This window comes from Pristiophorus japonicus, chromosome 8, assembly GCF_044704955.1.
Source record: "Pristiophorus japonicus isolate sPriJap1 chromosome 8, sPriJap1.hap1, whole genome shotgun sequence".
Taxonomy (NCBI): domain Eukaryota; kingdom Metazoa; phylum Chordata; class Chondrichthyes; family Pristiophoridae; genus Pristiophorus; species Pristiophorus japonicus.
The window spans coordinates 28,035,931-28,057,776 of record NC_091984.1 but is presented as its reverse complement, the minus strand read 5'-3'; the positions used below and the strand labels follow the sequence as shown (position 1 = coordinate 28,057,776).

Below are 21,846 nucleotides of genomic sequence, written 5' to 3'. Positions count from 1 at the left end.
ATCAGCGAGGACAAAACAGGGCAAATGCCTGTCAATCCTCTAGCCCCACCTATCCCGAAGGAGGAGGGTGGAAATTCCAGGCTTGCATATTTAGAAAGCAAATTCTACATAATGGATCTAATTTTACACCTGGTTGGTACAAGTCTAATTTTGGGCACAAACCCTAGAGCCAGTGCTGCTGACAGGACTCCAAGTGCTGACTTACTATTTTCATCTACTGCGCTAACGTCACCAGTGCAAACCCTCTATTGTACCCACAAGGGTAAGTATAATTTTGCACCTTAGCATTAATTCACTGGGGGTCAGTGTGACTTTGTGCGATAGTGTAAAACAGGTGATAGTGGGTCGGCAGCCCATTTTACATCTCTCCCCATTTTTTATTTCCATTGAAGTCAATGAGGAGATTTGCTGACTCACTCTCCCCCCAGTCTCTATGGATGATGTTGTTACGTGGCTACCCTTTTATCTATTATCACTAAGATATCGAACCTCAGTTAGGACAACACTAAGGGATCAAACCTTGGTTAGAACACACTTGGAGTACTGCGTACAATTCTGTTCGACATATTGCAAAACAGATGTAGAGGTACTAGAGAGGGTGCAGAAACGACTTACAAGGATTTACAAGAATGATACCAGAACTGCAAGCGTATCAGGAAAAGATGAACAGGCTGGGTCCCTTTTCACTTAAAAAAAAAGAAGGTTGAGGGGTGACCTAATTGAGGTTTTTAAAATTATGAAAGGTTTTGATAGAGTGGATACAGAGAGAATGTTTCCACTTGTGGGGAAGAGAAAAATTAGAGGCCATCAATATAAGATAGTCACCAAGAAATCAAATAGGGAATTCAGAAGAAACTTCTTTACATAGAGAGTAGTGAGAATGTGGAACTCACTACCATAGGGAGTAGTGAGATTTTTAAGGGGAGACTAAATGAGCAGGAGGGAGAAGGGAATAGAGGGTTATGCTGACAGTTAGATGAGGAAAGATGGGAGGCGGCTCGAGTGGAGTATAAACGCCGGCATGGACTGGTTGGGCCGAATGGCCTGTTTCTGTGCTGTATATCCGATGTAATTCTATGTAATCCTATGTAATACAGCTTTGAAAATCAAAGCCTGCGAATTACTTGTGGTGATTGCACAAATGCTTAATGCTATTTTAATAGCAGTGCTAACTCAATTAAAATCAACAGATAATCCTTCTGCTAAAATGGCACAGTGGAATTGATAATTAATGCATTGTTATTGTGCACTGACCTCAAATCAAATTTCAGCCTTAAATCACAGCAAACATTCTAAGCAACATATTTCCAACTCCTTGTTACTAGAAGCCAACAATTTATTGGGAACAAAGAAACGTGAGTCGGCCATTCAGCCCCTCGAGCCTGTCCCGCCATTCTATTAGATCGTGGCTGATCTATACTGACCTCAACCATTGACGCTGCAGGAATTTAAAACAACAGTAAATGGAAGCACAGTGCAGGATGTGGCACTGATGCAGCACAACCTCCTGTCACAGCTTGAACTTTAATATAATGTTACTTTGTAAAGGTGGACTATTTCAAAGAGTCCAGTCTATGTACTGCCGATCAGTCTGCCCATTGTTCCAATACAGCTACAGTGTTTAATGGTACTGTATGGATGTCAGATATTATAGAGTACGAGCTACACTAGCTGAAACTATGTTATAGAAAGAACATGGAATTATGCAGTGTCTTTCACCTCAGGACGTCCCAAAGCATTTTAATGATATCCCCTCGAAGTGCAGCCACTGTTGCAATATAGGAAACGCAGCAGCCAATCTGTACACACCAAGGTCCCACAAACAGCAATGTTACAATGACAGATAATCTGTTGGGCTCACAGTTTCTTTGAGAACCCAGTGAATAATATTCTGAAAAGTAACACTTTACTAACAATGATTAATTTGATTCATCAACCAACAACATCAACTTGTATTTATATAGCGCCTTTAATGTGGTGAAACGTCCCAAGGTGCTTCACACGAGTATTATGAGATAAAAATTTGACACCAAGCCGCCCAAATAGAAATTAGCGGCGGTGACCAAAAGCTTGGTCAAAAATGTTTGTTTTAAGGAGTGTCTCCGCCATTGCCTCAGCTCATCCGCTGCTGAAGTCCTCTTCCATGCCTTTCCCACATTACAGCAGTGACTACACTTCAAAAGTAATTAATTGGCTGTAAAGCGCTTTGAGACGTCCGGTGGTTGTGAAAGTTGCGATATAAATCCATGTCCTTCTTTCTTTCTTTGTTACCACTAGACTTGACTATTCCAATGCACTTCTGGCTGGCCTCCCACATTCTACCCTATGTAAATTAGAGGTGATCCAAAGCTCGGCTGCCCGTCCTAACTCGCACCAAGTCCCCCTCACCCATCACCCCTGTGCTCGCTGACCTACATTGGCTTCTGGTTAACCAACGCCTCGCTTTCAAAATTCTCATCCTTTATTTTCAAATCCCTCCATGGCTTCGCCCCTCCCTATCTCTGTAATCTCCTCTAGCCCCACAATCCCACCCAAGTTGCCTGCGCTCCTCTAAATCTGCCCTCTTGCGCATCCATGACTATAATCACTCAACGGAGGTGGAAATAGGCGATCTTTAATTATGCTGCAGATATATGGCCGAAAGCTTATTTCAGGGTCAAATATGACACCAAGGTTGCGAACAGTGTGGTTCAGCCTCAGACAGAAGTTGGGGAGAGGGATGGAGTCAGTGGCTAGGGAACGGAGTTTGTGGCGGGGACAGAAAACAATGGCTTCGGTCTTCCCAGTATTCAATTGGAGAAAATGTCTGCTCATCCAGAACTGGATGTTGGACAAGCAGTCTGACAATTGTCAGGACACATTCCGTGCCGAGCTACAAAGTGAAGAGGTATTTATCATGTTCTGCCTATTTGTTACAAGTGTCAGCTTGGCTCAGTGCTAGTATTCTTGCCTTTTAAGGCAGAAGGTTGTGAGTTCACAGCCCCATTCCAGGAGCTGTGCATGTAATCTATGCTGACGCTTCAATGCAGTGTTGAGGGAGTGCTGTGTTGTCAGAGTGCTTCCTTTCTGATAAGAGACATTAAGGCCCCATCTTCCTGTTCTGGTGGACATCAACGATCCCGTGTATAGTATTTGATGAACAGCAGGGAGTACTCCTGGTGTCTGCCGGGTTAATCTTCATCTTTCAACCAATAGCACCAAACAGCTTTACTGGTCTCCCTTGGTAGAGGGGTCAACAACCAGGGGGCATAGATTTAAAGTAATTGGAGGAGGCTTAGAGGAGATATGAGGGGAAATCTTTTCACCCAGAGGATCGTGGGGGTCTGGAACTCAGTGCCTGAAAGGGTGATAGAGGCAGAAATCCTCACCACATGTAAAATATACTTGGATGTGCACTTAAAGTGCTGTAACCTTCAGGACTATGGACCATTAGCTGGAAAGTTGGATTAGGCTGGATAGCTCTTGGTCAGCCGGTGTGGACATGATGGGTCAAAATGGCCTCCTTCTGTGCTGTAAATTTCTATGATTCTATAGTCATTTATCTCTTTTTGTTTCTGCGACCTTGCTGTGTGAAAATTGGTTGCTACATTTGCCTACAAAACAGTGACTGCACTTCAAATGTAGTCCATCGGTTGTGAAGTACATTCTGGGGACATTCTTCAGTTGAGGTGATGGGGCTGCACCAATGATCAAAGAATCGTGAGCAGTGCATGCTAAGGCAGGGTGCATACTGATGAGCTTGGTATATGGGAGCTGCACGCAGCCAGTGCAGCAGAACTCCAGCTCAAAGAATTGTGAGCAGTGAGGACTGAGGTATGCTTTGTAATAACAGGATATGGGAGTATGGGGCCCAGAAGAGCCGAGGGTCCAAGGGCAGCACGGGCCAGCCCACACTGCGATTTGTGTGCGTGCAGCAGAGCAGGTCTCCAATCATCTTGGTTAATCCTTGCCACTGGACCAAGACCTAGCTCTGTCACGCCTGTGTGGTGGCTGGTGTGCAACGGTCACCACACGTTAAAAAAATTCACGCACAAACATCTTCCACCCCCTCAACTGGAGTTCAGGACTGGAACATCGGGTCCTTCATCAAAACACTTGTGAACACTTGGAAGCAAGTCATCCTTATTCGATGGACTGCCTATGATGACCGCCTATGTAGAGTGGACAAGGGAGAACCAGTTGGTGTGGTGTATTTGGACTTTCAGAAGGCTTTCGACAAGGTCCCACACAAGAGATTAATGTGCAAAGTAAAAGCACATGGGATTGGGGGTAGTGTGCTGACGTGGATTGAGAACTGGTTGTCAGACAGGAAGCAAAGAGTAGGAGTAAATGGGGACTTTTCAAAATGGCAGGCAGTGACTAGTGGGGTACCGCAAGGTTCTGTGCTGGGGCCCCAGCTGTTTACATTGTATATTAATGATTTAGATGAGGAGATTAAATGTAGTATCTCCAAATTTGCGGATGACACTAAGTTGGGTGGCAGTGTGAGCTGCGAGGAGGATGCTATGAGGCTGCAGAGTGACTTGGATAGGTTAGGTGAGTGGACAAATGCATGGCAGATGAAGTATAATGTGCATAAATGTGAGGTTATCCACTTTGGTGGTAAAAACAGAGAGACAGACCATTATCTGAATGGTGACAGATTAGGAAAAGGGGAGGTGCAACGAGACCTGGGTGTCATGGTACATCAGTCATTGAAGGTTGGCATGCAGGTACAGCAGGCGGTTAAGAAAGCAAATGGCATGTTGGCCTTCATAGCGAGGGGATTTGAGTACAGGGGCAGGGAGTTGTTACTACAGTTGTACAGGGCCTTGGTGAGGCCACACCTGGACTATTGCATACAGTTTTGGTCTCCTAACTTGAGGAAGGACATTCTTGCTATTGAGGGAGTGCAGCAAAGGTTCACCAGACTGATTCCCAGGATGGCGGGACTGACATATCAAGAAAGACTGGATCAACTGGGCTTGTATTCACTGGAGTTCAGAAGAATGAGAGGGGATCTCGTAGAAACGTTTACAATTCTGATGGGTTTAGACAGGTTAGATGCAGGAAGAATGTTCCCAATGTTGGGGAAGTCCAGAACCAGGGGTCACAGTCTGAGGATAAGGGGTAAGCCATTTAGGACCGAGATGAGGAGAAACTTCTTCACCCAGAGAGTGGTGAACCTGTGGAATTCTCTACCACAGAAAGTTGTTGAGGCCAATTCACTAAATATATTCTAAAAGGAGTTAGATATAGTCCTTACTACTAGGGGGATCAAGGGGTATGGCGAGAAAGCAGGAATGGGGTACTGAAGTTGCATGTTCAGCCATGAACTCATTGAATGGCGGTGCAGGCTCGAAGGGCCGAATGGCCTACTCCTGCACCTATTTTCTATGTTTCTATGATGATAATAACAGGCCCACTACTTGTGAGCTAGAACCAGTGCAGTAACACCCAACTTTTCATTTCTGACACGTTTCATTGCCAGGTTTTGATTTTTACAACATGTGACAGTAAATTCATGTAAATCATTTCAAGATCGAATGTTTGAAATGTTTTTTTTTTCCTTTTGGACTAGTTACTGAGAGGCAGCAACCAAAGGGTGATTGAAATCCCAATGTCGGATTTCCTTACATAGTCGGCTCAACCATGATCCTGTGTATCTTTTATATTTGATCTACTGGTGTCCCCTGTTGTCTCAGGCAAAGCCATCCTAGAATTTTGTTTTTTTTTAAAAAAAAGCACATTGCTTTCCCATTCTGTGCAAAGGCAGTGAAATTAGAAACGAGGTTATTGACGGTGGGAATGATCACACTGGGTTGTATTTCAGTAGTAATATAATTAGTAATTTAGTCTCCACACACGGAAAATGAACCATTTAATAAAATAGCAATTTCCTGACTGCAAATAATAAATTTGAACTTTTGGTTTCCCAGGTTGCTAGGATACTTAATGTCTCGGAAGAAATGAAGGAGCAGATGGGGGTGAGCTCAGGTCTGGAGCTTATTACACTGCCTCATGGGCACCAACTGCGTCTGGATCTAACAGAAAGGTAAACAGTACAACTGCGCTGTTTATACAGTATATTGTAACAGCGCCCTGTCTTCCAAAAACTATATTGAAAAGCTCCACCACAGTGTGGGTGAAAGAAACAGGGAGGATTAGTCCAGTAAAAACTAATTAAAATGCCTCCCTTTCTTCCCCCTCGCTAGCTCAGTTGCTAAATATGCTGCTGGTTGTGGAACTGAACTAAGCCACCCAGAGGGGGCTCAGCTTCGAGCACTGCTCTGTGCAGAGTTAGCAGATTTCAACCAAGGTGGCAGTAGGGGATGCGGGGGGTGGGGGTTGCTACAGTTAGCCTCATTGCCCATGGACTGGTGTGGGGGGTGTCAAATCAGCTAGGATTCCTGCTCATGATCACCATCTCTCCCTGAGGTCAATGGTAATAAAAATCAGGAGATATGTAAAACAGGCCATCGATTCAGGAGGCACAGATGTAAAAGTACAGTGTAATTGGTAGAAGGATTAGAAGGGAGTTGAGAACTTTTTTCACCCAGAGGGTATTGGGGGTCTGGAACACACTGCCTGAAAGGGTGGTAGAGGCAGAAACACTCATCACATTTAAAAAGTACTTGGATATGCACTAGAAGTGCTGTAACCTGCAAGGCTACGGACCAAGAACTGGAAAGTGAGATTAGGCTGGATAGCTGTCTTTCTACCCCGTAGACACGATAGGATGAATGGCCTCCTTCTGTGCCGTATATTTCTGTGATTCTACGATTCACTATCACTTGTGTTACACTATCGTACAAAGCCAAAATCTACCCCACAGACTTTCTGATCGCTGCACTGAATTCATCTTGAGTTACCATGTTTACAAATGAAAAGAAAGAAAGATTTGGATTTATATAGCGCCTTTCACGACCACCGGACGTCTCAAAGTGCTTTACAGTCAATGAAGTACTTTTGGAGTGTAGTCACTGTTGTAATGTAGGAAACGTGGCAGCCAATTTGCGCACAGCAAGCTCCCACAAACAGCAATGTGATAATGACCAGATCTGTTTTTTGTTATGCTGAGGGATAAATATTTAAGGCCATATTGATAACTCCTCACTCACTAACAATCCCAAATAATTGTGGTTTTGCTTACTAAAGATTTCCAACAGAGACAATGTGGCAGATCTTGACTTTGGGGCGATAGTGTAAAACGGATGATAGCGAATCAGCTCGATGGAAATGAAAATCGGGAGAGATGTAAAACGGGCTGACGACTCGTTGACTCCCGTGTTCCACAATCGGTCAAAGTCACGATCTACCAGTGTCTTCTTACCAGCAGCTCCTGCCACTGATGCCGCTCTAGTTGAAACACACACAGTAACCAGCACAATTGTAAACCAGTCTCTCCCAAGTGGAAGTAACATTTGCACCTGCTGCAGAACCAATTCCCCCGCGGTCTCTGTATATAATTATTTACTCCATAAAACTATTCAGTCCCCCCCCCCTGCCCCCCCACCAAGTGATTTCATCCAGTCACACAGACCAGGAAGATCTCTGGTGTAATCTCAGCTCTGAGTTGTGGCGAGTTAGTTAATTTCAACTGACACACTAGTTGGGGCGTTGCAGTTAGCCTTGGGATGAGAGGATTGTCCTAATGAGGAGAGATTGAGTACAATTGGCCTACACACTCTGGAGTTTAGAAGAATGAGAGGTGATCTCATTGAAACATATCGAATTCTGAGGGGGATTGACATTGTGGATACTGAAAGGTTGTTTGCACTGGCTGAGGTATCCAGAACTAGGGGACATAGTCTCAGGATAAGGGATTAAGATATTTAAAAATGTGGAGGAATTTTTTTCAATCAGGGTTGTGAATCTTTGGAATTCTCTACCCCAAAGGGCTGTGGATGCTGACTCATTGAGTATTTTCAAGGCTAAGATTGATAGATTTTTGAACTCCAGGCAATTCAAGGTATAAGAACATAAGAACATAAGAAATAGGAACAGGAGTAGGTCATACGGCCCCTTGAGCCTGCTCAGCCATTCAATAAGATCATGGCTGATCTGATCATGAACTCAGCTCCATTTTCCTGCCCGCTTCCCATAACCCCTTATCCCCTTATCGTTTAAGAAACTGGCTACTTCTGTCTTAAATTTATTCAATGTCCCAGCTTCCACAGCTCTCTCAGGCAGCGAATGCCACAGATTTACAACCCTCTGAGAGAAGAAATTTCTCCTCATCTCTGTTTTAAATGGGCAGCCCCTTATTCTAAGATCATGCCCTCTAGTTCTAGTCTTCCCCCATCAGTGGAAACATCCTCTCTGCATCCACCTTGTCAAGCCCCCTCATGATCTTATACGTTTCGATAAGATCACCTCTCATTCTTCTGAATTCCAATGAGTAGAGGCCCAATCTACTCAACCTTTCCTCATAAGTCAACCCCCTCATCCCCAGAATCAACCTAGTGAACCTTCTCTGAACTGCCTCCAAAGCAAGTATATCCTTTCGTAAATATGGAAACCAAAACTGCACGCAGTATTCCAGGTGTGGCCTCACCAATACCTTATATAGCTGTAGCAAGACTTCCCCGCTTTTATACTCCATCCCCTTTGCAATAAAGGCCAAGATACCATTGGCCTTCCTGATCACTTGCTGTACCTGCATACTATCCTTTTGTGTTTCATGCACAAGTACCCCCAGGTCCCACTGTACTGCGGCACTTTGCAATCTTTCTCCATTTAAATAATAACTTGCTCTTTGATTTTTTTTCTGCCAAAGTGCATGACCTCACTTTCCAACATTATACTCCATCTGCCAAATTTTTGCCCACTCACTTAGCCTGTCTATGACCATTTGCAGAATTTCCGTGTCCTCCTCACACATTGCTTTTCCTCCCATCTTTGTATCATCAGTAAACTTGGCTACGTTACACTCAGTCCCTTCTTCCAAGTCGTTAAAATAGATTGTAAATAGTTGGGGTCCCAGCACTGATCCCTGCGGCACCCCACTGGTTACTGGTTGCCAACCCGAGAATGAACCATTTATCCCGACTCTCTGTTCTCTGTTAGTTAGCCAATCCTTTATCCATGCTAATATATTACCCCGAACCCCGTGAACTTTTATCTTGTGCAGTAACCTTTTATGTGGCATCTTGTCAAATGCCTTCTGGAAGTCCAAGTGCACCACATCCATTAGTTCCCCCTTTATCCACCCTGTTCGTTACATCCTCAAAGAATTCCAGCAAATTTGTCAAACAAGACTTCCCCTTCATAAATCCATTCCAACTCTGCCTGACTGAATTTTGCTTTTCCAAATGTCCTGCTACTGCTTCTTTAATAATGGACTCCAACATTTTCCCAACCACAGATGTTAGGCTAACTGGTCTATAGTTTCCTGCTTTTTGTCTGCCTCCTTTTTTAAATAGGGGCATTACATTTGCAGCTTTCCAATCTGCTGGAACCTCCCCAGAATCCAGGGAATTTTGGTAAATTACAACCAATGCATCCACTATCCCTGCTAGTACTTCTCTTAAGACCCTAGGATGCAAGACATCAGGTCCAGGGGATTTATCTGCCTTTAGTCCCATTATCTTACTGAGTACCACCTCCTTAGTGATTGTGATTATGTTAAGTTTCTCCCCCCCCCTATAACCACTTGACTATCCACTGTTGGAATATTGTTAGTGTCCTCTACTGTAAAGACTGATATAAAATATTTGTTAAGAGTTTCTGCCATCTCCATGTTCCCCATTACTAATTCCCCGGTCTCGTCCTCTAAGGGACCAACATTTACTTTAGCCACTCTTTTCCTTTTTATATACCTATAGAAACTCTTGCTATCTGTTTTTATATTTTGTGCTAGTTTACTTTCACATGGAGATGGGGCGGGAAAGTGTTGAGGTCAAAGATCAACCATGTTGAATGGCGGAGGCTCGAGGGGCCGAATAGCCTACTCCAGCTCCCATTTCTTGTGCTATGTTCTTATATTAGGCTGGAGAGAATTAGCCAACATTGAGCTCCTGATCATTATCCAGCAACCTTTGCTTGGAGCACACACAAGGACAGAATTAGGTTTGGCTGTGATGCCAGATCATCGACTCAGAGGTTTATGGCACAGAAGGAGACCCTTCGGCCCATCGCGTCTGTGCTGGCTGTAAAAGAGCTATCCAACCACATCCCATTTTCCAGCTCTTGGTCCGTAGCCTTGTAGGTTACGGCACTTCAAGCGCATATCCAAGTACCTTTTTAACTGCGGAGGGTTTCTGCCTTTACCACCCTTTCATGCAGTGAGTTCTAGACCCCCCCACCCCACCCTCTGGAAAGAAAATCGGGTGGGCTGTATGACGGGTGGTCGATCCACTACCACCAGTTTCCCGCCAAGGTTATAAATTCCCCCCGTGCCGTCATTGTACACTTCAGTTTCTTAGTCCTCTTTCCTGCTGTTCAAAATACAAAGTAGGGAGGAGTGACGGACCTACAACACCCACAATCACTGTAAAATAGTTCAATGTTAGGGGCTACTGAGGTTTTTTTTGGTTCTTGGGATGTGGACAACATTGGCAAAGCAGCATTGATTGCCTATCCCTAGTTGCCCCGAGGGGATTAGAGTCAGAGTGTGGACTGGAGTCATGTGTAGACCATGCACAAGTACCCCCAGGTCCCACTGTACTGCGGCACTTTGCAATCTTTCTCCATTTAAATAATAACTTGCTCTTTGATTTTTTTTTTCTGCCAAAGTGCATGATCTCACACTTTCCAATATTATACTCTATCTGCCAAATTTTTGCCCACTCACTTAGCCTGTCTATGTCCTTTTGCAGATTTTTCGTGTCCTCCTCACACATTGCTTTTCCTCCCGTCTTTGTATCATCAGCAAACTTAGCTACTTTACACTCAGTCCCTTCTTACAAGTCGTTAAAATAGATTGTAAATAATTGGGGTCCCAGCACTTATCCCTGCGGCACCCCACTAGTTACTGGTTGCCAACTAGAGAATGAACCATTTATCCCAACTCTCTGTTCTCTGTTAGCCAGGTTTGCTTCCCTGAAGGGCTTTAGTGAACCAGTTGGATTTTTAGAGGAAGCTAGCATGTTTTATAGTCATTTCTGATGCTAGCTCACCAATGATCAAAATTACTGAATTTAGTTTCATAACTCACCTTGGTTGAGATTTGAGCTCATAACCTCAGGGTGTTAGTCTAAGACCACAGCCACAAGGATACCCCACCCACCCATACCTAGATGTGTGGGTGGAGGGGGGAGTGCAGACAGTAATTAAGGATCTGACAGTGAACACTGGCTCAATGGATAGTACTCTTGCCTTTGAGTCAGAAGGTTGTGGGTTCAAGTCCCACTCCATAGACTTGAGCACAAAAATCCAGACTGACATTCCAGTGCTAGTACTAAGGGAGTGCTGCACTGTCAGAGGTGCCGTCTTTCAGATGAGACATTAAGGTGAGGCCTCTGTCTGCCCTCTCAGGTGGACATAAAAAATTCCCCAGCACTATTTTGAAGAGGAGCAGGGGAGATTTCCCCGGTGTCCCGGCCAATATTTATCTTTCCGCCATCACCACTAAAAAACAGATTATCTGTTCATTATCACTGCTGTTTGTGGGAGCTTGCTGTGCGAAAATAGGCTGCTGCATTTCCTACATTACAACAGCAACTACAGTTAAAAGTATTTCATTGGCTGTAAATATTTTGGCACGTCCTGAGGTGATGAAAAGCACAATATAAATGCAAGTATTTCAATGATGGAATTTAGTAGTGCACTGTGATGAGAATATTTTTAAAAACTGAAGACATTAATCGAGTTATTTGAGCTTTGAAATTTAAATATATTTGAAATCTAACCTGCTTAAAACTTTAACCTTCAGATAGTATAGTGATTCGAATTGGCATACTGTTCTGGGGTCGGACCCATGAAATAAAACCTCTTGCATTTTCTCAGGCATAACACCCTGGCTATCGGGATTGCAGTGGATATCCTGGGTTGCACGGGAAGTATTGAAGAGAGAGCTGCAGTGTTAAACAAGATCATCCAACTGGCACTGGAACTGAAATATTCCATGGGAGATCTGTATGCTTTCTCTGCTGTAATGAAAGCATTAGACATGCCGCAGGTATTTTCTTTCTCTCTGCATTTTAAGTTAAGCACCGAACGGCCCAGCTTAAGTTAAGCACCAAACGGCCCAGTTCAAGTTAAGCGCCAATCCAGTTATTACTGAATATGTTCCACATTTTGATGATCAAACACTTCAGCTATGAAGTGAATCAATAAGCTGTTTTACTTTTACCTCCCTAGTTAAATAAATCAGAACCTGCATGTGCGATCATGGCCCAATGTTGCAGTGGGCCTTCTCTGTCAGCGGAGAGAGGGAAGGCCCAAAGACGCACCACAAGGTGGGGGGAGGGGGAGGTGAGGGAGGGACCCTCAGGCTGTTCCTAGGCCAAAGAGAAGGTTTAAAATCTATATCTTCATCCCCTAAGGGAACCATCTGCCAGAGAGCTCCGGAAATTGATCCTCCAGGATCGATTACCTTTGTCCGTGCAAGGTCCGGGATCTTTCCTGGGGGACCTCCTCGTGCCTCATGCCGGGTCTCGGCTGTGAGGCATTATTAGGTATACTGGGGGTGGAATTCCCCAAGACACCCCCAGGCATTCGCCCTTGACTAGAAACAGAAATTTACAGCGCAGAAGGCTGCCATTTTGGCCCATTGTGCCCGCGCCGACCGACAAAGAGCCACACGGCCCTCGGTCAGCAGTCCTGAAGGTCACATATAAACCAATGAACAATAACAGACAGGTAAAGAGCATCCGGCCCAACCAGTCTGCTCCACACAACTGCGATACCCCATGTATCGCAACACTTTACACTCCACCCCACCCGGAGCCATACGATCTCCTGGGAGAGGCAAAAAGTTAGATAAAAATCCAGGCTAATAGGGAAAAAAAATCTGGGAACATTCCTCTCCGACCCTTCCAGGCAATTGAAACTAGTCCAGAAGATCACTCTGGACTAGGGGCAGGTGAATGATTCGTCCTCTTCCCCCCCCCCCCCTCCCCTCCCCCATCCCTGACCTTCCCTTCCTGTCACAGTTTGGCTGGCCAGCGTAACCAGGGCAGAATCAGGTTCCGTCATCTCCCGTCGAGTTGTGCCCTGGGCCTGATCCGAATTTCAGACCCTTATGTCTCCCTGGCTTCCACGAGGTGTGCTCATTGTCTGCTAAAGGCCTGAAAAGGCAAAGTGATTGAGAATGTACACGACGAATATTATTGAACTTCTCCAATGGTCCAGCAAGTCGATCCGATCAATACCTAAATGATGCAAAGAAGAAAGTTCCCAGGTTTGCTTGGGTTTTAGCTGATTGCAGCCGGTTTGTAGGAATTCCTCAGTTGGCTTCCCTGCCCCTGGGTCAGGGAGAGGGAAGTCAGCCTGGTCTGAGCGGTAATGACAGCTGAGGGTAGGTTCCCATTCCTTATTGCTATTTGTGGTACCATTACCAGAAACTGCATGTGCAGTGAGGACAGCATCTGACTCTGCTGGGTGCCCCACTCTGTACCTGCCCACCCACATGAAGAATGACCAATGGGACAAAGTGCTGGAGAGCTGATGGCGTCCGTGGACTTCAACTGAGGGAAGAGATCTGGGCTTGCTGCAGTGGGGGTCGGGTGGGGAATATTTTGCTGAGATTGAAGTATTGTTGCAGACAGTTTTGGTGGGGCCTGTTCGTTCAGCGCAAACATCGTTCTAACGCCACTTGCTTCTTCCCCGCACAGATTACACGGTTAGAACAAACCTGGACTGCACTGCGACACACACACACTCAAAGTGCCATTGTTTATGAGAAGACTCTTAAACCATGCATCAAAGCTTTAAACGAGGCAAGAGGTAGGAGTTCCTGTAAAGTGTCTTTAGTTCATATTTCTGCCTTAATTCTTGGTTTAAATCAAAATTTCACACCTAAATAAATCCACTGGATGAAAGTGTGCAGGTCAGAGACAGTCCAAAATAGAAAGACGTGCATTTATTCAGCACCTTTCATGACCATTCAAAGCGCTTTACAGCCAAAGGAAAAACTTTTTTGTAGTGTACTCCCCTGCTCCTCTTCGAAATAGTGCCATGGGATCTTTTATGTCGACCTGAGAGAGCAGACGAGGCCTCGGTTTAACGTCTCATCACCTTTGACAATCACCCCCTCAGTACTGCACGGCAAGATGTTGGCAGTAGGCTCGCCGCTGAGTAGCGCTCTTAATGGTAAGTGGTCCGAAGCTTGATTGTGGGCAGGCATTGGGAGGGTCAGTGGCCCACTGGGGTTCAGAGTGGGAGGTCAGTGGGGGGGGTGATAGCCATGATGCTCATCACATGATGGAGGAAGAGAAGAGGCCAGATGACCAGTGGGGCAGGAGAGCCCCAATCGTCGCGTCGCTGTTGAGGAGGGGGTTGCCTTTTGCCACAGGAGGTCCAGCCATTGTCAGGGAGGAGAGGTCCATCTGCCACCGCTGGAGGTGTTCCGATCGCCACTGAGGAGGTGGGGGGGGGGGGGGGGTGGCGATCGGCAGGTCCCGGTCATTGCCGCAGGAGGTCCCGGTCATTGCCGCAGGAGGTCCCGGTCATTGCCGCAGGAGGTCCCGGTCATTGCCGCAGGAGGTCCTGGTCATTGCCGCAGGAGTCCCTGTCTTCGCCACAGGGGTCCCGATCCAAGGCCACCTTGGGATCCAAGACCACCCCAACCATTGTCGTCGAGCTACAGTACACGGACGACGCCTGCATCTGCAGACGTAGAGGCTGAACTCCAGGACATGGTCGACGTATTTACTGAGGCTTATGAAAGCATGGGCCTTACGCTAAACATCCGTAAGACAAAGATCCTCCACCAGCCTGTCCTCGCCGCACAGCACTGCCCCCCCAGTCATCAAGATCCACGGCACAGCCCTCGACAACGTGGACCATTTCCCATACCTCGGGAGCCTCTTATCAACAAGAGCAGGCACTGACAGCGAGATTCAACATCGCCTCCAGCGTGCCAGTGCAGCCTTCAGTCGCCTGAGGAAAAGTGTTTGAAGATCAGACACTCAAAACTGCCACCACAACTCATGGTCTACAGGGTAGTAATGTATGTATGCCCTCCTGTATGGCTCAGACATGGACCATGTACAGCAGACACCTCAAATCGCTGGAGAGATACCACCAACGATGTCTCCGCAAGATCCTACAAATTCCCTAGGAGGACAGACTCACCAACATCAGCGTCCTCACCCAGGATAACATCCCCAGCATTGAAGCACTGACCACACTTCATCAGCTCCGCTGGGCAGGCCGCATAGTTCGCATGCCTGACACACGACTCCCAAAGCAAGCGTTCTACTCGAAACTCCTTCACGGCAAATGAGCCAAAGGCGGGCAGAGGAAAGGTTACAAGGACACTCTCAAAGCCTCCCTGATAAAGTGCAACATTCCCACTGACACCTGGGAGTCCCTGGCTAAAGACTACCATATATGGAGGAAGTGCATCCGGGAGAGCTCTGAGCACCTCAAGTCTCGTCGCCGAGAGCATGCAGAAAACAAGCACAGGCAGTGGAAAGAGCGTGCGGAAAACCAGTCCCACCCACCCTTTCCCTCAACGACTATCTGCCCCACCTGTGACAGAGTCTCTGGTTCTCGTATTGGATTGTTCAGCTACCTAAGAACTCATTTTAAGAGTGGAAGCAAGTCTTTCTCGATTCCAAGGGACTGCCTATGATGATGACTGCACTGGAGTGTCAGCCTAGATTTTGGTGCTCGAGTCCCTGGAGTGGGAGTTGAACCCACAACCTTCTGACTCAGTGGTGAGGGTGCTACCAATTGAGCCACAGCTGACAAATGAGTGTTAACAAATGTTGGTCAAATCTTCACAATAAACAGACCCTTTAGTGGCGCCTCAGTGAGTGAATGGATTAGAGTCCAGGAAAGTCCCAGGTTTGATCTCTGGATTGCATGGATATAGATGATCTCAGCCAGGGTAACAGTGAGGCTGATACAATTCATGTCAGCTTTCCCTGGCTAAGGAAGGATGGGGGCGGGGGAGAAATCAGCTAGCATTCCCATCCCTGACTCCTGTTGGAACGTTCTCGTGCGTGGACTTTGGGTGAGTGCAGGATCAGTCTTTACTGTGATGCTCCCCCAGTTGAATAGCTGACTGACTCTTGTCTGCTTCAGTTCTCGAGTGCAGAATGACTGCTTGACAAGCTACCACAGTTGTCCAGCTCTCATGGAACGTATCAGTGCCTTCAGGGAAGGTGGCGGGAAAAAGTGGAGGAGATATTTAAAATGATATAAAAATTGTTTAGTCCTGTGCTGGGATTTTCTGCATAATCACATGAAGAACGAAATGGTGATTTACAGAGGATATACGGCACAGAAACAGGCCATTCGTCCCAACCGGTCCATGCCGGCATTTATGCTCCACTCGAGCCTGCTCCCGTCTTTCCTCATCTAAATCTATCAGCGTTCAAATTATCTTTGTGAAGGAAATATCTGAGCTTCAAGGTAGCTGAAAGTATGTGATTGAATATGTTGTTGTCGTCGTCTAACAGATTGACATTTTATTATTTTTTCTGCTGATTCTTCTAGAGGAAATCCCACTGAGTAAGACGACAGTTCCACTCCTTATGCCGCTCATTATTCTGATGGAACGGCAGTTTGTTACCTTTGAAGGCACTGAATTGTGGGAAAGCATTGACCAGAGCTGTGAAATAATGCTCAAACATCTGGAAAATGCACGCTCCATCACACACAATTCTGCTGTGTACAAAACTAATGCAAAACGGATTCTTGCAGGTGAGGATACTGTTCATTAAAAGGAGGAAAATATTCAGTCAGCCAGTTTGAGGCCAATCCATGAGAATTCTAAGATGGTGCTGATCAAGCTGGAATAATGAAGTCTGTAATGAGCACTCGTAACAATATTAATTTAACTGTATGCAGAGCATAGAGATCATTATGTTCTGGGATCGCTACGTTTTGAATGGCTGTTACAAAGCAAAGGTCAGCATCATGTTTTCTATAAGCATAACCAGCTTGAACCAGTTCTACAGTCAGTGCATCAGGCTGTCTGTGTTTTATACAAAGCTTTATGCAGACGTAAATAAGTTACCAAGTAGTTGCTGAATGAGCTGCTGATCAAGGACATCACTTTTAAGAGGTAGCTGCAGAGATCGTGAATGCACTGGTATTAATCTTCCAGAAAGGAGGTAGAGAAAAAACAGGGAACTATAACCCAGTTAGCTTGTCATCAGTAATAGGCAAAATGCTAGAATCTATTATTGGGGACGTGGTAACAGGGCACTTAGAAAATCATCATATGACTAGGCAGAGTCAACATGGTTTTATGAAAGAGACATCGTGTTTCCCCCACAAGTCCTGTTGGGTTCTACTGGGACTCTGTCGGCCACTTGTTCCCCGCAGGTCCTATTGCAAATGGGTGATACCTTTCTAACAGCCTGCTCTCTGGCCCAGCAAGTAAACAAATTTAAGTGTGGATTCTCATTCCTTCAGGTTGTGAATTGATTTCAGACATTTTAAAAATGTCAAACTTCACATTTTTAATTTTAACAGAAAATACTTTTCCTTTCTGCCTCTTTTTTTTTTCTCCCCTCAATCTAATCTTTCTTTCTCTCTCTGAACCAGATTTGACATTGAATTCACTTTCCTCAATCCTTAAATTTCATTGGTTGAGGAGTTACGCTGTTTGCTCCATTGTCCACCAAGGTCCCAGATGCCCTGTTGTTCTTGCCATGCCATTATTAGCTCGCACTTCCAGTAACTTTGAGGCAAAAACTTGAAACCTAAATGTGCACGAACAAGTCTAACTACTGGGTTATGCCAAGAGATGCCCTGCTCCAGCAAAATCTGGGCCATTATATCACTGAATAAAACTTTCTTGATGATAAGCAAAGTCCAAAATGCCAAAGTACATATGGGAGGGAGGAATATATCTAACTTATCCTTCCATAGAAACTGTTTGATTCCCCCATCACATAAGAACATAAACAATAGGAGCTGGAGTAGGCTATTTGGCCCTTCGAGCCTGCTCTGCCATTCAACAACATTATGGCTGATCTTCTACCTCAACTCCACCTGCCTGCGCTATTCCCATATCCCTTAATTTCCTTCGTTCCCAAAAATGTACCGACCTCTGTCTTGAATATACTCAACAACTGAGCATTCACAGCTCTCTGAATTCCATAGATTCACAACCCTTTGAGTGAAGAAATTTCTCCTCATCAGTCCTGAATGGCCGACCACTTATTCTGAGACTGTGATCCCATCCAGATTAAACAGTTTCTCAGCATTATCCCTGCCAAGTCCCTTAAGTATTTTATGTTTCAATTAGATCACCTCTCATTGGGCCCAATATTACCCAACCCCTTTTTTCAGCGTACTGACCTGAAGAGCGCCGACTTTGCGTGCTGGAAAGGGCGTCAGAAAAAAGGGGCCTATCCTGGCCATTCTTCGGGGTCCCCAGAGTCCTGGCGTGGCGTGGAAGCTGAAGGGGGGGCGGAGCTACAGGCCAGCGCACAAAGCACTGCCGGCACTTTTTGGAAAAAAAACGGACCTAAAAAAAATCTGAAGCAAATATTTGGGGGAATTTTCTGGGCAAATTTTTTTAACTTACGCCAGAAAAAAACAACTTACTCCAAAAGAATTGATGCAAGTCATGGCCAGGATTGGGCCCATTCTTCTAAACTCTCTCTCTCCTCATAAGAAATCCCCTCATCCCTTACTATGTCTTTCTTTAGGTAAGGAGACCAGAACTGTACACAATACTCCAAGTGTGGCCTCACCATTGCCCTGTATAAATGTAGTAAGACTTTGTTACTCTTGTACTCTAATCCCTTTGTAACAAAAGGTAACATACCATTTGCTTTCCTAATTGCTTGCTGTATCTTTATGTTAACGTTCTGTGATTCATGTACAAGGACACCCAGGTCCCTCTGAATGCAAACATTTCCCAGTCTCTCACCATCAACAAATATACTGTTTTTTTTGTTTTTCCTACAAAGTGGATAACTTCACACTTCCCCACATTGTATTCCATTTGCCATGTTCTTGCCCACTCAGTCAACCTGTCTTTATCTCTCTGCAGCCTCTTTGCGTCCTCCTCACAGCTTATTTTCCCACCTAACTATCATCAGCAAACTTGGATACATTACACTCAGTCCCTTCATCTAAGTCATTAATATAGATTGTAAATAGCTGAGGCCCAAGAACTGGTACCCCGCTAGTTACAGCCTGCCAACCCGAAAAAGTTCAATTTATTCCTACTCTCTGTTTTCTGTCCATTAACCAATCCTCAATCCATGCTAATATATTACCCCAATCCCACGAGTCCTAATTTTGTGTTACCTCTTGTGTAACACCTTATCGAATGCTTTTTGAAAATCCAAATACACTATATCCACTGGTTTCCCCTTATCCATCCTACTAGTTACATCTTCAAAAAACTCTCAACCAATTTGTCAAACATGATTTCTTTTTCATAAAATTATGTTGACTCTACCTAATCATATTACGATTTTCTAAGTACCCTGTTACCATGTCCCCAATAATTATAGCATTTTGGTTACTACTGATGACAGGCTAACTGGGTTATAGTCCCCCGTTTTTTCTCTTCCTCCTTTCTTAAATAGCAGCAGGGTTATGTTTAATACCTTCCAATCCTTGGGGACTGTTCTATAATCTAGGGAAGATTAGTACCAGTTCATCCACTATCTCTGCAGCTACCCGTTTTAAAACCCTAGGCTGCAGGTCATCAGATCCAGGGGTTTTGTTGCCACTTGGTCCCATTTATTTCTCCAGTACTATGTCTTTACTTATACTGATTTCTTTAAGTTCCTCATTCTCTCAGAACTTTTGGTTTCCCGTTAATTCTAGAATGTTTTGTGTGTCTTCCAGCGTGAAGACAGATACAAAGTATTTGTTTAATATCTCTGCCATTTCCTTGTTGCCCGTTATAATTTCTCCTGTCTCTGCCTCGAATGGGCCCACGTTTACTTTTGCTAATCTCTTCCTATTTTCAAACCTATAGAAATGTTTACAGTCTGTTTTAATGTCCCTGGCTAACTTCTTATTTTTTCTCATCAATTTCTTGGTCCTCCTTTGCTGAATTCTAAAATCCTCCCAGTCTTCAGGCTTATTACTCTTTTTGGAAACATTATAAGCCTTTTTCTTTTATCTAATATTATCTTTAATTTCTCATTAGCCACGGTTGGACTAATTTTCCTGTGGAGTTTGTGTGCCTTAAAAGAATGTGTATTTGTTGTAAATTATGTATTTAATTCTTTAAATGCCAGCCATTGCTTGTCTACCGTCATACCCTTTAATGTAATTTCCTAATCAACCTTAGCCAACTCGCCCCTCAGACCTACGTAGTTTGCTTTGTTTAGATTGAAGACTCTAGTTTCGGACTTAACTAAATCACTTTCAAACTCAATATATAATTCTTTCCTTTGGTCACTCTTCCCTAAAGGCCCCTTTACTACAAGGTTATTCATCAACTCTTTCGCATTGCACAATACTAGATCTAAAATAGCCTGTTCCGTAGTTGGTTCCTCAACATACTGATCTAGAAAACTATCTTCTATCACCTAACTGCTTCTTGAATGACTCGAGTTGTTACCTCCACTGCTATACCTGATATTAACTCTTTTATAAAGTAAGGTCCGGTGCATTTCTCAGCTCTCTTATTTTTTTGCTCTTAGATTTCGAGTCAGATGAAGAAATGCTCGAGACATTTCAGACTGAGTTTGCAATGAGGCTGTTGTGGGGAAGCAAAGGAGCACAGGTTAACCAAACCGAGCGATATGAAAAGTTCATGATGATTTTGACAGCTTTGTCACGGAAACTCGAGCCGCCACCTTGGCATCCGGAACACTAGAGATCACTGGAAATACAACCCAGAAGACAGTCTGTTGTCAAAGCACACATCATAATATATTCAAGAAACAGTCCCACTTCTACATATCAGTGTTTTAGCTACTCGCTGTCTAGCACTGTGTCTCAGTAACTTTTGCTTGCACGCGTTTAAACATTCCAAGTGAATTCTTAGTTGTAACTAACCGCAGTGTAGAGTTCGGAAACACTCATGGAATGTTACTATCCTCTTCTAATAATCCTTTGAAATATGGTTGTGACGATTTACTTTGTGTTACACGGTGTCGCGTAGTTGAACTGTTAAGGATACTCGTACTGACTCTCTGGAGCGACCTTGTACGTGTTCCGAGGAGGTGGTTCTAACCTGAACCTGAAAGTTGCTGGCTTACGTTGTGCGCCATTGGGTCAAAGGTCGGGTGATGTTTGTTTTAATGTTGGCCATTGTAAATATCAAATAAGGTGGTAATCTCGTTTGCCTGAAGGTTTCAGCCATTTAATATATTTTCTTACTGTAATATCGAATAAGAATGTGTAAATAGAATTCTGTAAAAAAAGACAATTACATATGATATTTTATGCAGTACTGCAGAATTACAGTGCAGATGGTGTACTAATGAGATCCAGTAAAATTGCACCATTTCTTAACAAGGTCTGAATGTTCATGTTTGATTTTTTTTTAAATGACTAGTTGATCTCTCGTGGCATTGCACATGGGGAAGTTGAGACCAAGTGAAGTGGGGAGCTAGAGCATGCAGTCCCTAGTTTAAAATCATACATTCTATCCTTTTTTACATTTGCTAATTTTCCAAAGTTCTAATTTCCACATTTTTATATATACAAATTGTTTATGGAATCTTGTGATGTAATTACACTTTCCCACCATCAGCATAGGCAGTCCCTCGAACAAGGATGACTTGCTTCCACACCAAAAGGGATGAGTTTGCAGATGTTTCA

General features: G+C 44.5%; 1 protein-coding gene across 8 annotated transcripts in view; it reads left to right on the top strand.

Moving 5' to 3' along the window:
• bcar3 (BCAR3 adaptor protein, NSP family member) overlaps positions 1–21,540 on the top strand; it is a 266,163-nt gene extending 244,623 nt beyond the window's left edge. For all 8 annotated transcript variants that reach the window (XM_070886616.1, XM_070886614.1, XM_070886615.1 and 5 more), the window contains 5 exons: positions 5,919–6,034; positions 11,929–12,100; positions 13,758–13,869; positions 16,591–16,797; positions 20,721–21,540. In XM_070886616.1, the coding sequence (XP_070742717.1) occupies positions 5,919–6,034; positions 11,929–12,100; positions 13,758–13,869; positions 16,591–16,797; positions 20,721–20,896 (783 nt within the window). In that variant the 3' untranslated portion in view covers positions 20,897–21,540. The remainder of the gene's footprint in view (positions 1–5,918; positions 6,035–11,928; positions 12,101–13,757; positions 13,870–16,590; positions 16,798–20,720) is intronic.
• The last annotated feature ends 306 nt before the right edge of the window (positions 21,541–21,846 follow it).